This window comes from Microchirus variegatus (genome assembly GCF_963457635.1).
Source record: "Microchirus variegatus genome assembly, chromosome: 4".
In the NCBI taxonomy this organism is placed as follows: Eukaryota; Metazoa; Chordata; class Actinopteri; order Pleuronectiformes; family Soleidae; genus Microchirus; species Microchirus variegatus.
This window is the reverse complement of record NC_139805.1, coordinates 25,190,255-25,211,694: the sequence shown is the minus strand read 5'-3', so window position 1 is coordinate 25,211,694 and position 21,440 is coordinate 25,190,255. Positions and strand designations below refer to the sequence as shown.

The 21,440-nt window shown below is 41.8% G+C and overlaps 1 protein-coding gene across 1 annotated transcript in view; it reads right to left on the bottom strand.

Moving 5' to 3' along the window:
- Positions 1 to 21,440, bottom strand: part of naaladl2 (N-acetylated alpha-linked acidic dipeptidase like 2) — a gene marked incomplete at both ends in the record, with an annotated part of 253,223 nt that overhangs the window by 120,446 nt on the left and 111,337 nt on the right. Inside the window, 3 exons of the mRNA XM_083888090.1 lie at positions 6,850 to 6,978; positions 7,711 to 7,898; positions 13,732 to 13,824. Coding sequence (XP_083744216.1) covers positions 6,850 to 6,978; positions 7,711 to 7,898; positions 13,732 to 13,824 — 410 coding nt within the window. The remainder of the gene's footprint in view (positions 1 to 6,849; positions 6,979 to 7,710; positions 7,899 to 13,731; positions 13,825 to 21,440) is intronic.

Sequence of the window (21,440 nt, the reverse complement as noted above, 5' to 3'; positions counted from 1 at the left end):
ATCCAAGCAAAGAGCAATTATGTATATTCTGTGGCCATAGGTTGTTCAAAAAATAGGCTGTAATCTACCTTTAATTCATTTAGAGGTCATCTATTGACTGGGCATAAATCTCATGAAACCGCGTCTGCTTTCATCTGTTAAAGGGAAAAGTAGAAAGTCTGCAGACGTCGCGCCGCAAATCATTTCTCCAGTCGTCTCCTCTCACGTTTCCAGTCGCTGTGATATGAAACTGGGACGAGGGAACCGAACAGCGACGATACCTGCTGAGCCCGAGCGCCTCCTCTGTGTGATTATGCAGATTCGCGGAGCCTGCCGCAGACAATACGGCAACTGTGGTAATTCAAACATATTGCTGACAGCGTGCTACTTCAAACGCCGTGGCAGGTAACCATCGCGGATGGCTGTGTGGCCGTAAAGTCACCAACTCATTCCGCTGATTTACCGCTGGCTTCTCTTCCCACAGGTTTTATGTTGGAAAACATAAATTAGAGACGTATAAATTAGACTTCCTTGCATATTCCCCCTTAATGTGGATGATGTTCATATTTACCATTTACCAGTGTAGCTCTGAAGCTGGCCCCATTGTCGCCTCTTTCTCCTGTTTGAAAGCCTGTCACGGTGTCGTAATTCAATTAAAATATCAGCCGTTATGTTTGCAGTCGGCGCGTATTCTCAGGGAGCGAGAGCAAAGGGAGATGATTTGTCACGGCGAATACAAATTGTGTCTGAAATACATCATATTTGGAAACACGCGAAGATCTATGGCTTCTGAGAAGCGCGGCGCGCAATCTGAATTATGCATGGTTATTGTTTTACGAGCGCAGGCTTTTTTATGAAACAGATCGAGGTAGAAGATGTTCAGAACTGTTCTAAATTTGTCGTGCTGAGGTTTTGCAACCGGAGGTTCACGGATATCACTTGGAACTACGGCAATTATAAGACAGCGGTCAAACCCTAACCCCTGTCCACTCAAATGTTGTACTTTATCACCAATTGCCCGCTAAAGGGGAACATCATTTACAGAATTAACATCATGTTCTATTGAAGAAGCTGAACAATTGAGACCATGAACTCCTCAGGAATGGACTGGCGACCTGTCTTTTGCCCTATAGGCCACAGTATACTTCTCCGCCTGTGTAATGCGCTATCCGACTGCGTAACCACAGAGACGCCTCGAGCGTCTTTGGGTGGAAATCTGCATGCACACGGTGACGCAAAAGTGTGTGAAATTTGATGTAGTATGCATGCCAGGTGGCTAGGTGGCATTGTGAACCACTGCCATACAATAACACCAGGGACGCAGGAGTGTTGAAACCTTCTACTTCTCTCTAGTAGCGCGAAGTAGCAGCTAAGGCAACTTGAATGTCCGACTGATGGATATAAGCCGACATGTTTGTTGTTGTTTGGCTGTACTGCACATGGATCTGACGTCAACGCGTATTGGAGGATAGCCAGCGTGAGCAGCTCAGAGCACACTTTTGCATTTTCAATCCTTTTGATGGGAGCGTTTTTAAGATTTCCACTTTGGAGGGTGGGTTCACTTTTTTGCGTTTTTAAGCCCCCAAAACGATGTTGCCGTCCAAATGAAAGGCACATCTGACAAAATATTTTGTCGTTTTCACCCAGTAGTGTTGTTGTGTAAAGCCAGCCTTAAAAAATATGTTGTGCAGCCGGAGACAACGGAGAGGCTCTCCGACAGGCTCTCCGGCATCATAGAGGGGTAACTTACGTAGAGCACTTTACGCAGGAGTATAAATTGGGCTTATGTCAGCTGTGATTGGAACCACCCTGTTACCCTCATGTGGAGGTTAAAGCGGTAGCAAATGGATGGATGGATTAGGTGAACAAATCTTTATAATGAACAATTCTAATGATTCAGTACACTGAAAAGAACCACTGAAAATGTGGTGTCAAGCTTCACGCGGATGTTATGATGACCCCGCACATTCGAGTGGAGCAGAGCATACTGCCAGAACTGTACACCTGACTGCACTGTCTTTGCCATTTTTCTGACTCACTCGCTGACTTCTCGCTATCATCTCTACTCTGGAGGTGTCACATCTTCGGTCGTGTTGCTCTGGCAGTACATGAGCGGAGGAGCCTTTCCGTGCAGGTAAGTTAATGACGGGGTCTAACGGCCATCCTTTAGCAGCAGAGTGGCTCATAACAGCTATGAGGCCAGGCTCAGTTATTCTACAGAAACAAGTGAACTCCCTAATAATAGTTCAGGTTGTATGTTTTATCGTTTATGAAGCGAACACTGACTCTACAGCTGATATATCCGTGTCGTCCTTCCTCCTGAAACCAGCTCCCGAACTCTGCCAAACAGTATTTTACTGCTGGAGAAACAGTGAAACAAACTGTGGAGCCCGTGTGTGTGAGGATGGAGAGTACTTTAATAAGTCTGCTAGTGAAATGAATTGCTGTGTTGTAGCAGTGTTGCTGCTTATGACAGGCGTTGTCGATATCTGGGATAGATGGCGCACAGTGAAATTCTATGTCTTCGTCTATAGCTATACATCCATTATTACACAAAGTTGTTGTATTCTGCACTCTTGGTTTGAGAATCCTTAATGTTCCCATGTCTGTCTACTGTCTACACCAGGCAGAGATAAGGACTGCTGCTGTAATCATCCCTGACAATGAGTTTCCACCTGAAGTGCTCTCTGCCTGCTGGACTCTGTATGTCAGCGTGGAGGAGAACAGTGCAGTGTGAGAGAGAATGGAAGAAGCCAGGCAGCAACACAGAGAGAAGATAAAAGTCATGTGAAGCTGTAGATGATGAAAGGGATGTGATGTTAATATGTTCTTTGGATTGTAGCGCAGATTATATCACTGCATGTGGAGCAAAGAGTCACTTATATAGATATAGAGGGGGACAAATTAAACTTTTGATGCATGGGGAGATAATTGAAGCCAGTATGGTGAGTTGGAGTGTGTTACGCAGCTCATCAATAAATCTGTCATCATCAGTCCTAACCCCCTATCTCTCTGTGTGTGTGTGTCCACACCATCATTAAAGTGACTGGGAAATCTCTCTAATCACATTAATCAGTCCGACTATGAGTGGGTCGGTTTGATGGATGAAATTGGAGAAATAATTATTTTAACTTTCCATTAACAAGCACTGAGGTGATGCCAATACATTTGAATTTGATAAATATCTAATAAAATTAAATGCGGCGTATATTGCCAGAGGTGTAAAAAAAATAAAAAATAAAAATAAATGGAGGATCCAAACGCAGGTTGCAAAAAAATAACAAAACAACTAATAAAAAGGAAAAGAAAAACACAAACAGAAAAAAAACAAAACCTTGGAACACGGGGAACAAGAAACACTGGGGAACGCATGGGAGAAACTACAGCAACAAAATGAACCAAAGTCGACACTCGGGAGCACAGAGGCCTTGTTTAGGCTGCAGCCCAGATTGGATTTGTAAGCAAACCCATATTTGACATTGTCTAGTCTTTCTCATGGATTTCTATAGTTACAGGCCACTCCCTGGAAGAAAAACAAGTGGTCTAAACAAAATAAAACAAAATGGAAGACAGAAATCTGCACCTGTTTCTTTCTTCTGATTTTTAAACGCTCGTCTTCGACCGTGTCGATCGTTTAACAAGCCTCCAATTTACCTCCGTCTACCTGGATCTACGTCGTTGTAGATGACAGAGACCTTCAGATTGAAACCGATCTGCAATAGATCCACCTCCATATGAATCACTTTTGGAAAAAATATGGTTTTTTTAGCTGTCTCGACTGCCAAAAAACAAGCTTAATACTATCTGGCTATGCTTAAAAATCTGATTTGGTACAAGACCTAAATACACGTGGGAGGCAGGGATAATCAGACACAGGTGAGTCACATTAGGGCGGAGCAGAAGAAGGAAGAAGTACAAAATAAAACAGGAAACCAGAAACATAGCTAAATACCCAAGGTAAAAAACAAGAAAAAGTCCAAACAGAATAAATGTGCAACGAAAAGCACCTACGTAGATAAACCCAGGCGTCATGATATATACTGAATATATAAGACAGTAAATTTCCTTTAGTCTGTAGTGTATGCACGGACGGATAAACGTTGATTCTCTCACTGCACACACATCCTATTTAAAGACATCTATAACGGACAATACATGTCACAGTGACTAAACGGCATGGGACACACAAAGCTCAAGTCTCTTACACCACAAAGACTGACTTAACTCCATGACCACTTCTCAGAGAGAGTAAAAGATTATTCCGCTCTCTGTTTTTCTCTCCAACAATGAACCGTCCACTGGCGGCCATTTGTTTTCAAACAGAGGAACCGGCTAAAAGCCACCCACACTGCTACGGGAAACTCAACACATGCATATGTGGTACAATACCCAATTAAGGCACAAGCTCCTCTCCATTAGTTCTGTATTATTCTGGAAACCGATGTTCCCCTTGTTTCTACTTGTCCTGTCTGTCTACCCCCATGTTGCCCAACCTCCCCCTCCTCTGGGTGTAAATCTACAGTAAAAGGAGAATCTACTTGTATTATAATTGGTTCCAAAGCACCCATTCCAAAACTATCAGTGCAGGAGCATCTCGATTCGGAAGAAATGTTTTGGTCCCTTACAAACTAAGATAAGTAGGAAGCATTACAGCCACTGCACAAACATAATTAATGATGTTTAGACCCGTTTTTAAATATTGGGAGGTGGGAGTGGAGCTTAGGCTGCACTAAGATTCTTGTGATAATGAATAAAGCAACAGAGCGTTGCAGGGACAGCTGCTACCAAATGGACAATTAGGTGCAACGAGACGAGAGGGTAAATAAAGTAAATAGAGTAAGAGTAGAGTAAATATGACATGGACAGGATTCCTACAGCGGTTTGTGCTTTGTTCAGTTGTACCGCGTGGAGCTGTAATGATGCGTCCTCACACATCTGTACACAATAAAGTAACTTTTTTTTGTAAACATCACCACAGAGCAGTCGACTGTACAGAACTTCACTGCAGCAGGCAGGTTAAATCAGCTGTTCAAACCACACACCTACAGGTGTCTTTTAGGGCTGCAACTAACAATTATGTCCATAATCAGTTAATTTGATGATTCATTTGTTGATTTCAATTAATTGCTTGTTGCATGAAAATCTTGACTGATGATTGCCATTTTGTTTTGTCCATCCAATGTGTTCTTTGTTCAGTTACTATTCCACAGCACTAGGTGTCACTGTAGACCACTGATGCTGTACTGATTGTGTGCTGCCTGAGCAGAAGTAGAGAAGTAAATGAGTTACTAGTTCATGCTGTTTTCATTCATTGCGGATTATATACACTATACAAATTGTCAACCACTTTATCCTCACAGTCGTAAAAACTCTGTTTTTAACGGAGCCAGGAGCCCTATCCACACTGATGGGAGAACGGCCAACCATGCACCCAAAACTAACGTGGTATCAGCGTGTATGCTAACATCTCCACAAGCAAACTAAACAGCAACAGACAACCTTAATGAAAATGGCCGAGCAAAAGACAACAATAGCAAAGATAGAGAAAGTGCATATACACGTGAATGCATAGAAAGGAGAGGGTTTATATATTTTTCTCGGTTTCTTTTTCACCGACTCTGCCACGACGAACGTCTAAAGTAATGCTATTGATGTCTCGATCTTATCTTAGCTGGTACCTGGCTAAGGAGTATGTGTGCTGCAGTGCCGTAAAAGCAATTAACCTTATCTTGCGAGACCTCCACGTCAGTGGAGACAGCCCCCAAACGCCGACAGGATATGGCATGCGTACTTCTCATTACCGTCGTAGACGGATTGTGAAATCGAGAAAATTCTAAAACTATGGCGATCTGTCCACGGTGTGACCCTGCCTTTCGCCCTGTGTCAGCTGAGATCACCCCTGTGACCCTCGTGTGGATGATAAAACGGTAGAAGACGGAGGGACACCGGAAAGCAAAGAAATAGAGATTTGCGCCCATATACATGCCATTACGGTAGCCCTCAGGACTTCGCCCAATCACAGACAAGATTCACCACTGCATCACACGTTTGCTACGTTGAATAACTGCCAAATATCAAAAGTGAACGTTATCTTTGAAATGGAGCAAAAAGGGGCAGAAGCACTCACTCAGTGAAACTTTTTTGACAATACTACATCCATAAAATCAATAGAAATCCAGACAGCTTCATAATCCTGATGGTCTGTACATTCATTACAGCTGAATGTCACAGGTAGCCAGTCCTCCTAATTAGTCAGTTTATGTTGGAGCAGGGGAATAAAGGAGCATTTCACTGTACGATCTGTCCATTCGTGACATTATGTGCCTGCCTGGTGTGTGGAAAGTACATGGACAATGACTAACCTAGAGACATAAAAAAAAATCTGTATCTCATAACCTGGACAGACACACACAGAGAGAAAGGTTTTAACGAGGTAAAGGAGAGGGCGAGAAGATCCGGCGCTCACTCCTAATGAAAGGAGAGAATAAAAGGCGAGAGAAGAGACAGCGAGGTGGAGAGAGAGGCATGTAGTGTTTGAAGGAGAAGTGAGAACAAAAAAGATGAGGAGGCAGTGGATGACGGGAAACGGCAAAACCGAGAAGGTTTTAAGTGTTGGTAACAGTTGAGAGGAAAATATGTCTGAGTGTGAAACTTCTTCTTTCACACAATAGGTGATATTCTTGAGACACTCTTCATCAAAGATGACAAGAAAAAGCTAATCAGCTCCACAGGATATTTGTATTTGTTCATCCATCTTGTTTTCCAGGTGGATAAGTTGAGTTTACACTCAGTCACTTGGGTGAGCAGCCACAGGAGTGACAGGTGTGTGGACATTCAAAGATATACAACGACCGCCGCAGTGATAGTTACCCGCTGTATGTCCGAGGTGAGCTGCAGCAGAGTCGGAGACGCTGTCGCTCTGAGAGTCTCCGTCCCTCTGACGGGGGAGTTCAGACTGACGTAGGCCACGGCGCTGCTCTGTAGGACAACGCTGTTATCCTGCAAGGAAAACACACACACACATAGATGTGAGCGAGGACACATCATAGACACAAGGGATTCTCTAGCTCCGAACCCTAAAACTTAGCCTACGTACGCCAAAGATTCCAACCCTACACTCAAATAGAAATAGAAATAAAAGTGCTAAGTAGAACCATATAAGGTTCTTCAGCTTGTCCTCATAGGAGAAGCCTTTTTGGTTCCCTTAGTGTTACCAAAAACGCTTTTAAAACCCTTTATTCAGGAAAGGGGTTTTAAAGGGTTCTCTGGATCAAAATGGTTCTTACTGGAACCATTAGTCTTACCAAGAACCCTTGGACACTTTTGGAACCCTTATTTCTAAGAGTGTAGCTCTAGAACCAACTCTTAACCCTTAAATTTGTGGGGATCAGACAAAAAAAAGTCAAAAGATATTTTTTTTGGTCCTAACAAAGATCATTTCACTGTCATGTCAGTAATTGCGTAATTTAACTACATTTCTTTTCTATTTTTGCTTCCAGGGATCAAATAAAAATACCTTTTTCATCACTCATAAATGTTAACAGCTCAGTAGCAAATAAGTCATTTTTCTGTAAAAGGTTCCTCCATGATGGTCCTTACTACGCGTGTGGCATACTGTACTTTACATTTTTATTATTATTCGTTGTTGCTTTTCCATCAGTATGAATCATTCTCTTGCCATTGACCTCTGAACTGACATTTAATAAAACACATGCTTGTGTGCTCACTGACCTTTCCCCACTCATACGACCCGATGTTCCCCAGGGCTGAGCCCCCCCACGAGCAAAACACAGTGGTGCGGTCCGGCACCCAACCTTGTTTGGTCTGCTCCGTCAGTGCGGCGATGAGCTGGTTCACGATGGCTGAAGCTCCGCCTTGCTGGTTGCTGTCATGACTACTGCCAACCAGCACGTGGCGATCTGAACAAAGAAAGATAGAATTATTTTTCATCCTTGTTGGGGATGAATGACAGAGCTCTAGTGAACCTTAAACCTACCTTCCGTCTAATCTGACCAATTTTCCAACCTTCTTGAAACATAATATTTTAAACATAGGTTTTTGTAGCTGGAACAAAATTGCTATTAACAACACTTTGTAGTGGATTTTCAATGTTTTAATCTGGAGACTAGATAATCCAGTCAAGATGCAGGACCACACATTTCAGGGAGGAGATTCCAGGGATTTGGGATCTCATCAAAAAACGTGTGATTTAACGTGACTTCGGAATATAAACAGATATGGACGTGGACTGTCAGTTAATAGCGGTTAAAAACTGTGTACGAAGTCATGCCTGAAAAGATAGAATCAATTTATGCTTATAAAAACAAAAGTATGCAACATCCGTGTCCCGGTCAACTCGCTCTCATTGGTTATTGTTGGGTTCTGCTCATGCGCCAATCACCGTCCGGTCGTTAATATCAAACATGTTATGATTTGAAAACGGAAAAGACTGATGTTATAATCCCATTGGTTAAAGTCTCACAATACAGGACAATTTGGCCAGATAATCTGTTCAAATTAGCCTAAAATCGGAAGGCCATATCGGGACCGAAATCTGGCCAATTGGCCAAAAATCACCATAGGAAATCAATGGGTAAGATTATAACATGTTCATCCAACATGTGGAAAACAGTCCAATCTACTCACCCACACATACAAGAAAACACACTAACACACTGGGTGTGTTAGCTGGCTTCTGGGTGTTTTCAAAAAAGACTGATTATTGAGCAAAGAGGCTCAAAGCGGGTTTCTGCAGGTGAACACAAGAACAGAGCAAATGTGGCTTTGCCAACTGGGCACTCTGAGGCGCCTGCTAGCTTATCCTCAGAACCGTACAGTGTGTATGTGTATGTATGTGTGTGTGTGTGTGTGTGTGTGTGTGTGTGTGTGTGTGTGTGTCTGTGTGTGTGTGTGTGTGTGTGTGTGTGTGTGTGTGTGTGTGTGTGTGTGTGTGTAGCGCTGTGAGTTGTTGAGGTGGATCACATGAACAGCTGTGAGACTGTGAACTGCTTCAAATCAGACACACGGTAGTGTAAATGTCGTTGCTTTGTTTAATTGAATGGAGAAGAGATGACCTCACTGGAGAATAAAAGAAAACAAAACACACACAAAAAAGATAATTAAATACACATGGCTGTGCTCTCATTGCCCTGAGGCCTGGGCTAATTATTATAGTTCAGGTTTAGTGAAGTGAGTCAATAATTGCTTTCTGTTTTTTGCCTCTTCTGTTGGTTTTGGCAAACTAGAGTCATAGAAATGGTGATGACATCAGACACATCTGCCTCCACGCAGTTGGTTTTTCTCCTGGAATAAAATGACAAAAACAAAACAAATACAAAAAGCCTCTGTCTTTTTAAGGTACAGTGTAAGATTTAGGAGAATTTATTGGCAAAATATGATTTCTCTCCGTTTGTGTTGTTTATCCCTGAAATAAAACCTTCTATATGTACTAACACCTGCATTATGAATTGAATTTGACATTTTAACACAATTGGTTGAATGGCTCAATCTCCCATTGATATAAACACATATGCTCCATCTATATTGACTCATGATTTATTGTGTTCATTGTCCAACTCCTTAGATGTATTGCTTTTTTGTTAGCAGTTGTTGCTGATGCACCTACCACAGCTTTAAATCTCATTCCACAGATGCATATTGTGCCGTTTCAGCCATCAGGATCATTGAGTTAAGTCAACCCCGGTGGTGAAAACCCACATCATACTGTTAGGACTACTACAAAAGCCTTTGACCTCGTGTCACTGGTAACAGCTGCTCATGTTAAACACAAATTTGAGAAGATATTCCTTTGAGACTTAACATTCAGCAGCCGCTGTGCAGTATTTATTTATTTATTTGCTGCACTGCTTTGGGTCAAACTACTGGGCTGCTTTCATTTGCATGTTTTAGTTTTACTGTTGATCTGCTTGTCGATGTAGAGAAATCATTTCTGGGGAAAAAAATAATAAATTATCTAAGTGTTGCTTATTTAATAGCAATGCAGCTTCAAGCAAATGGCTCCTCCACATTCATTCGAGACTTGGAGCCATTTGCAAATGTACATGAATATGCATCGTGTTTAGGGTCGACAGAGGAGCGCGGAACAGACGTACAATCAAATGCCAACAACCAGGTAAAAGGTGGCTCCTTCCATAGATTTGTGGCCCATATTATCTGCTTTAGTGGCCCATTATGGCTGCCTAATATCACATTGTAAATCAGTGAGGTAATTTTCCACCAGCGACTGGGCAGGACAGGTATAGTAACAGTGCACTGACTGCTACAGGAGGAGAGGAGGGCAGGTGGATTCTCTGCAGAGGGATTATTTAAGTGGATAAGAGCAGAATCAGCTGAGTGAAAGAGTTCATTTAAAATATTAAAAAGATATAATATGTTTGGAAATTACTTGAGCTGGAAAATTGGTCTATTGCTGGAGCCGATCCCAGCCGACATAGGGCAAAAGGCAGGGTCTGAACAACGAAATACTCTCACATTCACACCTATGGTCCAATTAACGTCTGCATGGTATTGGATTATGGGAGAAAACCGGAGTAGAAAACCCTCATGCACACAGGGAGAACATGCAGAACATGCCCTTGGTTGAACCGGGAGTCAAACAGTGAGGCAACAGTGCTAGCCACCAGTCTGCAGTGTGATCCAACTGAATGTACCTGGATCCGAAATGTAATTGGGCTACAAATCAGGTAAAGTAGAAATCAACTAAAGCGGACCTAGACCGGAAGTTCCAATTAACGCGTTTTTTTTTTGTGTGTGCGCTTCTGAGAGCTGGTGTGCTAATTGTGTCACTTCCGGTTATTGGCCAATCACAAGACAGTTGGGAAGGCTCTACGCTGGCTGGCCAATCACATCTGTCTTCTGGGTGTGACCCTGGATTTCCACTGGACGCGGAACGGCCGCGGAACGGCCGCGGAACGGCAGTGGCGCGGTCGCCGTTGCAAATCGCTTCCATTCTAATCAATGAGAGCCGCGCCGCAGCGCTATCGATATGAATCAGTTCTATTTTTTCCATTGTCGCTGCTGAACCTCGTAAATTTCAACGAAACAGATCGCACAAGACAGGAAGTCCGACACAGAATCAGAGTAAAACATTTCCGCCCCCCTTTCAAAATAAAACACAATACGCAGGTAATATCGCCTGTCACAACTTCACATCAACATTACGTCGTGACCGCTCCTGCCAGGTAAACAGTCAAGAGCGTCTCGGAGAGTCATAATGTACGACGAGAGACTGATTGTTGAAGTGGAGAAACATAAAATCATTTATGACACCAGATCAACAGTTCTTCCACGTCGGAGAATGAAAAGAAGCTGTGTTGTTGTTATTTACTTTATACACACAGTCTATCGCTGGATCTCGCGAACTCGCGTCCGTTCAAGATTATCGCGCGATCTTCCGTGAATACCGCCGGCTCCCAAGGCTCCGCGCCGCTGCCGTAACGCACCCGGTGGGGATTGCCGCCGGGCAGAGGACGAAGCAGAACCGCGCCGCTGCCGTTACACGGCCGTTCCGCGTCCAGTGGAAATCCAGGGTGAGATTTCAGACTGAAACACTGCGGCCGAGGAGAGCGTCAGTAAGGAGAGATTTCTATCGGCTCGTTTAGATCAACTAGGAGGTTTTTGACCATAAAAACAAGTTAATGTATGTAAGTAGACCTCCATAACTCGCATACATGTGCAACAGGACCACTCTATGTGACCTTTAAATACCCTTCTCAGGAAAGAAGTATTGTGCTGTAATCGTTGTACTACCAGCATTCTGCCAAAAACACATTTAACTAACTTGATCCTCACAAAAACAGAATGAAAGAATATACATGAGGTCATGAAGGTGAAGCCAATGTGGAATTTCCTTATTATTATTATAATAATTATTATGAGGATCAAAACAGGACCACACAATGGGAAAATTAACCAAAACATTATAATGATATTGCAATGTCAGTAAACTTTTACAGAGGGGTTTGTGGACTCACGTTTTACAGTTGTCTTTAACAAAGCATGATGTCAATTTTGTTTCACATTTAGAATCGACTCTAAATGGGATATGCAATAGGGTGTGGTCATGGTGTGATTGACAGCAGATGTCACGCACAGTCTCAGTAAGCTCCACTGCTCTCTTTCTCCATAACTCCATCCTCACAACCAAATATGGTCTTTTCTGATGTTGTTGGGAACAACTGCAAGAACTGGAGGCTGCAAAACAGCAGCTCACAAACCAGTGGGTGGTGCTGCGGGGAGCTGATATAAATGGAGTATTAGTCACAATAAATGCAAGCACTTTAACAAAATCACACACACACACAGACTCCCATGAACCCGGTCCTGTACCAACACTCCTCCAGTCTCCTCCTCCAGATAAACGGCAACGTCTCATTCTTATGTTGATGTATTCAGTGGGTTTTTCCAAGTACATTATTTTCATATAAACCGTTTCTATCCTGTAGTGAGACGCGAGCAGTTCGTCACAGGCACAATGCGACTCAGGGGTTTTAATCGTCATGATCACAGTAAGCTGAGTCATTTCAGTCGCCTCCTCTGAGTAACATTAAGTGATGTGGAAAATACAGCACTGCTGCATTTACTGCTGCGCTGAGAGGCAGATGTGAAAAATGTTGATTTTTTTTTTTTTTAAATCTGTTCACATCTGGTTGAAGCTGCTGGTGACAGGCAGTCACAGAAGGAAGCCACTAATTCTGTTCAAAGAGACTCACATGGACGTGTTTACTCTAAGGACCGATGCAACAGAAAGTGAGACAACAAAAGAGATGCTAAGAAGAGTCTGTCAAATACAGTGAATACACCGACCAACAACGATTGAAGCTGCAAAACATTGTTGAAATTGAAATGACAGGGTAGGACAAATGCAATTATTGATCAAAGATTATTGTTTTCAAAATAAATAAAGCTAAAATATCAGCATTGGATTTCTACTTTAGAGCAGAAAGAGTTTTTCAGAAGTGTCAAGATTGCTACTTATTTCTTATCATCTATTTTGACTCTATTTTACAAAAAGTACATATTGGATTGGAAAATACTTTACTGACTTTATAAACAAAGTAAAGTGTAGGGTAATTTTACCGTAGCCTTACAAACGGACCGGCATCGTCCATAAAAGCCATCCATCCATCTTCTACAGTTTTTCACGGGGGTGCTGTGCCAATCTCAGCTGACATAGGGCAATAGACGGGGTCACACCCTATTTTGCCGATCCATCACAGGGCCACGTTTAGAGACAAACAACCATCCACTCACACCTACGGTCAATTCCGAGTGTCCAATTTGTCTAATTTGCCTAATCCCCAAATCTGCATGTCTCTGGACTGTGGGAAGAAATCGGAGAACCCGGAAAAAACACGTGCACACAGATAGAACATGCAAACTCCTAGAAGAACTAGAAAAGCACTCGGAGAGCGCAGACCTCCGCCCAAGGCAGCTCAGTGCCTACAAAATACACCCTGCCGGCGCGCCTGGGTCAGACCACTGATAGCACCTACGGCTCACACCCAGAGTTTTATCACTTGTTCCTGGTCCCATTGTGGACATTTCCAGAAATTTCATCCAAATCCGTCTGTGACTTTTCTAGTTATGTTGCTATCTAACAGACATACAGACAAACTCTGGCAAAAACATAACCTCCTTGGCGTAGGTAAAAATCAGGCTCCATAATTAAGTGACTGCAGGACATACACATGTTAAGACAAACTGCTTTTGCTTCAAATCGTTTGTACACACCTGGGTTCGTCTTTCCTTTCAGGTATCCCACCACGTTGTAGATTTTCTTGTAGGACAGCTGGTTTCCAACAGTCAGTGTGATCTCTTTACGCTCTGAGAAACAAAAACACAACAAAAGAGGAAGGATTGACAGTTAAATTCACAAAAATATTCAAGACAAATCGTGATTATGGGATTATGTTAGACACTGATCGAAGTGGAAATATAAGTTGTCACACTATTTCTTATGTCCTCCATTTTCACAACAAAACAACAATATAACATGTCTTCCGGCATCACTCTGTTGCACCAAGCGGTTATCACGTCAGACTGTCTCCTGCACTTCTAGGCTGTACATTTTGAACGCAAATTGGATTTTAAGGTTCAAATTTGAACTTTCCCACCTGAGATCAAACATATATCCCAATGTCACATGAGAAGTGACAGCAAAACCACCTGACAAACAAAATAACGTCCTACATGTAAAGGTCTACAAATTGAAGCTGACAAAGACAAAGACCGTACTCTAACACACACACAAATTGCAATCAGTGGACACACAGTGTGTGCTGGACTGCTGTGATCTCACCGTTCCTGTGGGGAAGGAAACGGAACGGTGGCTGTATATCTGAGGGAAATGCAGATGAGGTGCCAGTAAAGATGTGAAGCAGGGGCACAAACTGTGTGTGACAGAGATCCCCTGCCTGCAGCAGCACACAACACCAGAGTCCTTGTCTCCAGCCTTGCTTTTTGCTCCCATTTAATACATTTGAAGAAATTCCCTGCTTTTTCTCATAGGCACCACATAACCCATTTATCACTTTTGACACTGGCACAAATGACTTTGGCTAAAGAGCAGGGATGGAACATGTGCCGCGTTTGTGTATTCAATCTGCAGACACGCGGCAGCCAGAGAGATTTGTCACAGAGTAATTCCGCTCGGTGATGAATGGGTTCACAGACGGGGCTGTTTCCACAGGTAAGAGGTGACTCAAAGTTGAGTTTGGAGAGATGATGAAATTATTTAAAGGGGGTTACAATGTATGTCGGATGTCTTTTACTGGCTAAATGAAATGTGAAAAGTAAAAGCAGGAATTTCCACAGCCTATCAGCCTCAGAGACTTCATAGTTTTTTGTACCTGCTCTTTACAAAAGCAAGCAAAAATTGAATAATGGGACTTTTTCTCTGCAAGTCATTTGTCTTGAGAATTATTGTCAATCTGTTTTGAAACAGCATATGGCCATTATAGTCTGGGTTTGCTGCCTCTCCAGTTAATTTCAAGGGAATACAGAGTTTGACTGACAATTACCCTCATTGGCCCTCGACAGGAGCTTTGCTGTTGGCTTTCTAGTCTTATGATCTCTGTCCATGACAGAGATCAGAAGATGAGACAGAAATGTCTAAGCAATTGGACGTTTGGATGTGGAAGTACAACATTATTTGTGGTGACCAAGTAACACAATAAAGAAGCGCTGCCGCTGGATAGGTCTTTTAGTTTAACTTTTCAATGAACAACACACACTACCACCACCTGCTGGTGCAGATTATGCAGTATGTAATGGTAGCTGGTTGTAAATGCCAAGTGATGCAGCGTTATGGTTGGTTGCTGCTCTTTTCTGTTGGCTGACCGATGCAGCAGTGTGTCCTGGGCTTATGTTGAGCGAGTTGATCCATCAAACTCAAATAAAAAGAACGTGTGTCCTACTGTAGCGCATCTTTACACAGGACGCAGTGGTTCTGATGCAACAGCAAGAGAACCAAAAACTGAGGCTGGAAAACAACACACCAGAAAACAGTGTGTATGAAAGCTTTAAAGCAGAACTTTGCAAATCTGCTTGCCTTTCTCTCTACAGAGACAATCTACAATCTCAATTTCACTCGTTGCATGATGCATATGCAATGATACACTGCAATAGGGGGGTCTAAACATGTTACAGTGTAATTGGAAAGCATGTTTTTTTCCAAAAGATTTTTGTAATTTCAGTTTTACATATATGATCTACATACATTATACAGTTTGCATGCTTCCTTATCCCTTTTTAACCAGACAAAATGTAAATTATTTTATTTCTAATTGTGTATTTTTAATGTTTTAATTATTTGCTTTCCAAATGGCGCTGTGGAAAAAGCCCACATCTGACAGGGAAGATAGCCAATACTGCAGTGTGGCACCTGGGGTGGTGAAACAGTATTGTGCAACAAATTGGAGATGGGGATTCCCTGATTGTTAAAATGGGTATTTGGCAAACTGCTTAAGAGATGTGCAAATATTTTCAACAGATCCTTGTTCAGGGCGATAACGACTATTATCATGTTAAATTTCAAGTCATTCCGAGATACTTTTTGTTTTTGAGAAGAAAGTCAGCTCACTGTCAAAGTGCATCAGGGCCAATGGATCATGTCCTGATTTTCAAAAATGTATTACAATTATTCTTTAAGAGATATGCAAATACAAAAGAAAGTAAGCACACTTTTAACCTCTTCTTCACGGCAGCATCAGACGCAACGACAAAAGCATCATAAAACCATATCTAACTTTAACAAACACAGACATGCTGCATACCCACAGAAAGGTCAGAAACTGGTCAGCAGAGAATCCACAGATTCCAGCGGTAACATTTTTTTGTTTTTAGATTCACGGATCCAGCCCCAATTAAGAGCAAAACAACTGACTTTCAAGAAATACAACCAGAAATATTGCCTTACCTTTGCTGTTTATCAAAACAAGTTATTTCCACCAGAACAAAACCACTTCTAATGAAGAACTACACTTCCCAGCATGCTTTGGGAACAAATCCCGGTCTGATTGATCATTACAGAGCAACATTAGATCGTTCTGGTTAGAGATAGGCGAATGTCCGCCCAAATGCGTCATATGCATTTATGTCCTTTCGACTCGCTAATGAAGTGATTCACACACATTTGGAGACCGGGGTCTGATTCTACCGGTTTAGAGGTTTAAAACGAGCTGTCAATCACCCTAATTGACCAAGGTAAGCCAGAGCTATGGCGCTGCGTAACTGAAGACGCTACAGAGCCACAGAGTTATTACGCATCGTTATTCAGGACAATAACGACTATCATCATGGTAAATTTCAAGTCATTCCGAGATACTTTTTGTTTTTGAGAAGAAAGTCAGCTCACTGTCAAAGTGCATCAGGGCAAATGGATCATGTCCTGATTTTCCAAAGTTCATTAAAATTATTCCTTATGAGGACGGTGTCAAATACAGGGGGGTCTGTGTTTATTAGTATTGTGCAACAAATGGGAGATGGGGACCCCCCCCCCCCGATTGTTAATGGGTATTTCGCACCCTGACATGCGGGCCACATAAAATGAAGTGGCGGGCCACATCATGGCCCCCAGGCCTTGAGTTTGACACATGTGGTCTACTGCTTTATCCTCACTGTCGAGACATTCAACCATCACAATGACTCCAAAGCTGTTAATTGGAATAAACAAAAGAATATTTGGTGTTCAATCCTTTTTTATGTGGTTAAAGAAAGACCCTCACTTTATAGCGGCTACAATCTTGAAACTAACAAAGGAGCGTGACATCACTACATTGCTCTATTGTATAATTACATAGGGTAGCATTTTAAAAACCTTTTGCGAGTAACTTTTAAATACACACACACGCCTGTCACATTCAAACCATTCATTGTCAAAATGTCCAATTAAGCCTTCAAGTGCCACACGACTCTCTCAGGCTACAGCGGTGTTGAGATCTGGAGTCGCCCCGGACAAGTGAGACAGCTGCGAACGCATTGGAGTGAAAAAAACACAGAGAAGTGTCCAGGAAAAGTTTCAGAATGAAGTTCTACTGCTCAAAAAAAATCACCAAAGTTAACACAGTGAAGCTTATAGTGAGTGACTAATAAATATCTCTCTATAGGGCCACAGATACTTAATTACTAATTTTTAGTGATCAGACTCATACATTTATCCCATAAGTGCCACCAAATGAAAAGAAATGATACAGCGTCTAATTTTCAGAAGCATCACACACTGCTGTTCTCTGCAGGCCACTAACTGTGGAGCATGAGGGGGAAACCTGCACACTGCAATCGATAGTGGTGTAATTAAAGGGCCTGAGAGTCATTTCTATATAACCATTTTAAGTTGTTCCGCTCCACTCGCCTCTCCCTCCGCTGCCCCACAATGTAATTGCCACGGAAATCTGTTACGCTCCCAGCATTGGTTCTGAAAAAAATGATAGAGAGACGCACAGAGAGAAGAGAATGAAATGCACGGGTTAAAAATGTGAAGAGAAAAAGAAAATGAGACAAAAGATGGAGTTTGAATATGAGATTCAGGCAGAGCTGGGATTCATCTACTGCTCTAATTGGTTTGAGATGGATGGTGTGGGATTACATATGCGAGTATACTTCACACCTGAGCTCAGCCCCCCCCCCCCACTTTATGATATAAAGCACAAGCAACAGTTGACCAAAGTGCTTTACAGCAGTGAAATTAAAATACGACGACATCTCATCGGCAAAGAGCAGACTCACACTGTCTCAAATACAGCGGGAAACAGGTGAGTCTTTAAAAAGCGAATTAAAATTAGACAGAGTAGAGGTCTAATGACAGTCCATTCCACATTTTTCGGGGGCTGTGAAATCTTCTACTGCAATCCAGGAAGCACTAAGAGCAGCTGATTTTAGAGACTGCAGCAAGCCAGAGCGGTAGAGCAGAGCTCAACCATTTAAGACATTTGTACACACACAAAAAGGATTTTTAAATCTATTCTGTAATGCAATGGGAGCCAAAGGAGGGAGGCCAGAAAAGGGGCGAGATGTGCTGACCCCTGTGTGTTCTAGTTAAAAGGTGAGAAGCAGCTTTTTGAACAAGCTGAAGGAGATAAATGGAAGGCCTGGCTAACCCCAACATGAAGGGTTCTACAGCAGTCCAGACGAGTCGTAATAAAAGCTTGAATCTATTAGCCTCACTTGACGAAAAGAGCTGATCAGTTTATCAAGTTTTAAATCACAGTCAACAGTGGGCTTTACAGGTCAATCGGAGGACCAGGAGCAACATAGCACATGTTTTTAGAAATGTGCTGTAAGCTAAGCCATTTTTTAATGGGTTCTTTTGTTTTCTCTGTTTCCAGAATACAGGAATACGTTCAGGTTAGGTTATCGGGTTGGCTTAGTTGATACCACTTCATCTTTTTTCTTTGCAAATACAAATATAAACACTATACAGACTATCTATTAATACCAATCTCTAAGATTACTAATCTGTGAAGAACATATTTGCTCTTAAACATTACCATGTAGTTTAAACCAGTCATTTCAACAAACATAATGCTCCTGATGTGTAATTAATAATCTTCTGCTCACATGAGAAATAAATAAAAAGCCCTCAATATGATTATGTATAATTATGTGATAATTAGAGTTTTTTTTGATTGTGATGGATTCTATGTTTGCTCTTTCTTTTCTGATATCCAATGCAGTGATTGTTAACAGTAATGGATTGATATCGAGTATTGCATCAGCTCATAGCTGCTTAGGTTAGTTAAGGTTCAACTTTATTGTCCACAACAAAGAGGAAAATTATCTTTCTACACAAAGACCAACAGAATAAATAAAAACAACTGCTTAAAAAATAAAAGTACAAACTGGGGTTCTTGGCGTTCAATTACAGGCAATTAAATTCAGTTTAAGACTTTCATCATTCAACTAATTAACAATTTAAATGCACTTGGTAAAAAAGAAATGGAAATTCTTGCATAAAGACAGTACACACTCAGGTTCTTGGAGTTCAATTACAGGCAATTAAATGCAGTTTAAGAGTCAGGGTTATTTAACTGCACCTGGTAAAAGAAGAGGATATTCTTGCATAAAGACAGCACACACTTGGGTTCTTGGAGCTCTTCCATTTCCCTCTCATTCTCATGATCATTTCACTATTTTCTTTGATTATTATTATTTTTTTTTGATCAATTGCCATAGGTAACCAATGCAGTATCTAACCAGTAGTACATTTTTTATAATTTACACAACTCAATTGTATAAGTTATTTATTTCTCGGACCACTTTAGTCGTGATGTTTTATGTCTTGAGCCTCATCATGTATTTTTGTGTCCCCATATATTTGTATTATAGAGATAAATCCTGCTCATTTAGTCATTTAGCTCGGTTCATCTAAAGACTTATTTTTAGGAGCCTGAAAAAAAAAAACCCAGTTGGCAACATGTTTTATCGTCAGTCCCTTCTATGAGAACACTGTGATTAACCACAAATAAAGATTTATTAGTTGCCGATGAGCCAAGTTACCCAGTCAAAGGCTGAAGTGGTGGTTTATGACGTGCAGGCAGAATAATGTGACTCCGTGTCACACAGTCCCTGCACTCGTTCCCATCAACACACTCCACTGATGCTGCTGAATTTAACTCAGATAAGAGGAGCGTCCGTGATCCTCAGCAGCAGAAATAGGCGTCCGTGTGTGTGCATGCACTCAATCAGCGTTGCCAGAGTAAACAGAGGTTCAACAACATGCTTCCTTCACAGGTAGTGATGGACTAACGTGGTTCATGTCAGGTCAAAAGACCAAAGGAGAGGCTGCAAAGACAGAGCGTCAGGGTCTGATGGGAAACGTGGTGTGTTCAGAGAATTAATCAAGCTAAAAGGGCTTGAAGAAACACAAACATATACTTGTTTGTATACCTTAGCGAGGACACCTCATAGACATAATGCATTCCCCAGCCTCTTACTCTAACCCTAACCATCACAACCAAGTGTCTAACCCTAATCTAAACACAATTCTAACCATGAAAAAGCATCAGTTGTGGGACCGAGGCAAAACGTCCCCATAAGGTCAAAATGTCCTCACAAAGATAAGTTTGTATGTTTTTTTGGACCTCACATAGATATAAATACAAGTACACACACACTGATTTTCTGATATCACAAAAAGACTACTTAAGATTGCAGTGTGCATTTGTTCATGCTGGTGATCAAATCAGAATAAGTATTTCAAACTGTAGTGGGTTATTTCTTTAAATATAAACCATTTTCAACTTTGCTCACACATTACTGATTATGGTCACACTTCCTGTGTCTACAGATATCCGAACCAAAATCAGAAATACTTTATTGATCCCCTGGGGGAGGAAATTGCTTTCATTACAGCTACTCCAACCAAGACCTGAAAATAACAGATTCACAACCTATACATACACTAAGTAAGTAGTTTAAATAAGTGAACTGTGTTAAAGTTATGTACCAATATACAGTGTATTCGGAAAAAAAGAATAGAACCTAAATAAGTTAATAATAAAGTGAGACAAAAGTAAGTTTTCAAAGGTAATTTGCTCAAAAAAGCCTGGTTGTTCAAACCTTGCATTGCTGCTGTATACACACAAATGGTCCCTCACTCAGGCCTGATAGTATTGCTTGACAGAGCCTGTTTTCAGATGAAAATCAATAATGTTACACTGTTTCTGCTCGTGAAGACCAAAAAGAGGCAGAATCACGTCAACAGCCACAACACAAATCAGCAAAAATGTCATGCGCTGCAGCTTGAAATGAGTTTTGTGTGTGTGACGAAGTGAAGGTTTCTGAGATTAAATCCAAGTCAGACACGGCAGCAGGCAGTGGACTGGACAAGAGACTGGCAGCAAACGGTGAGCACAGAGGTGAACGTGGCTCGAGGCAGGGGTAGAGACACATGAAGTCTGCAAGCACGAGATAAAATGTCAGATTCTGGTGAAAGAGGTTAC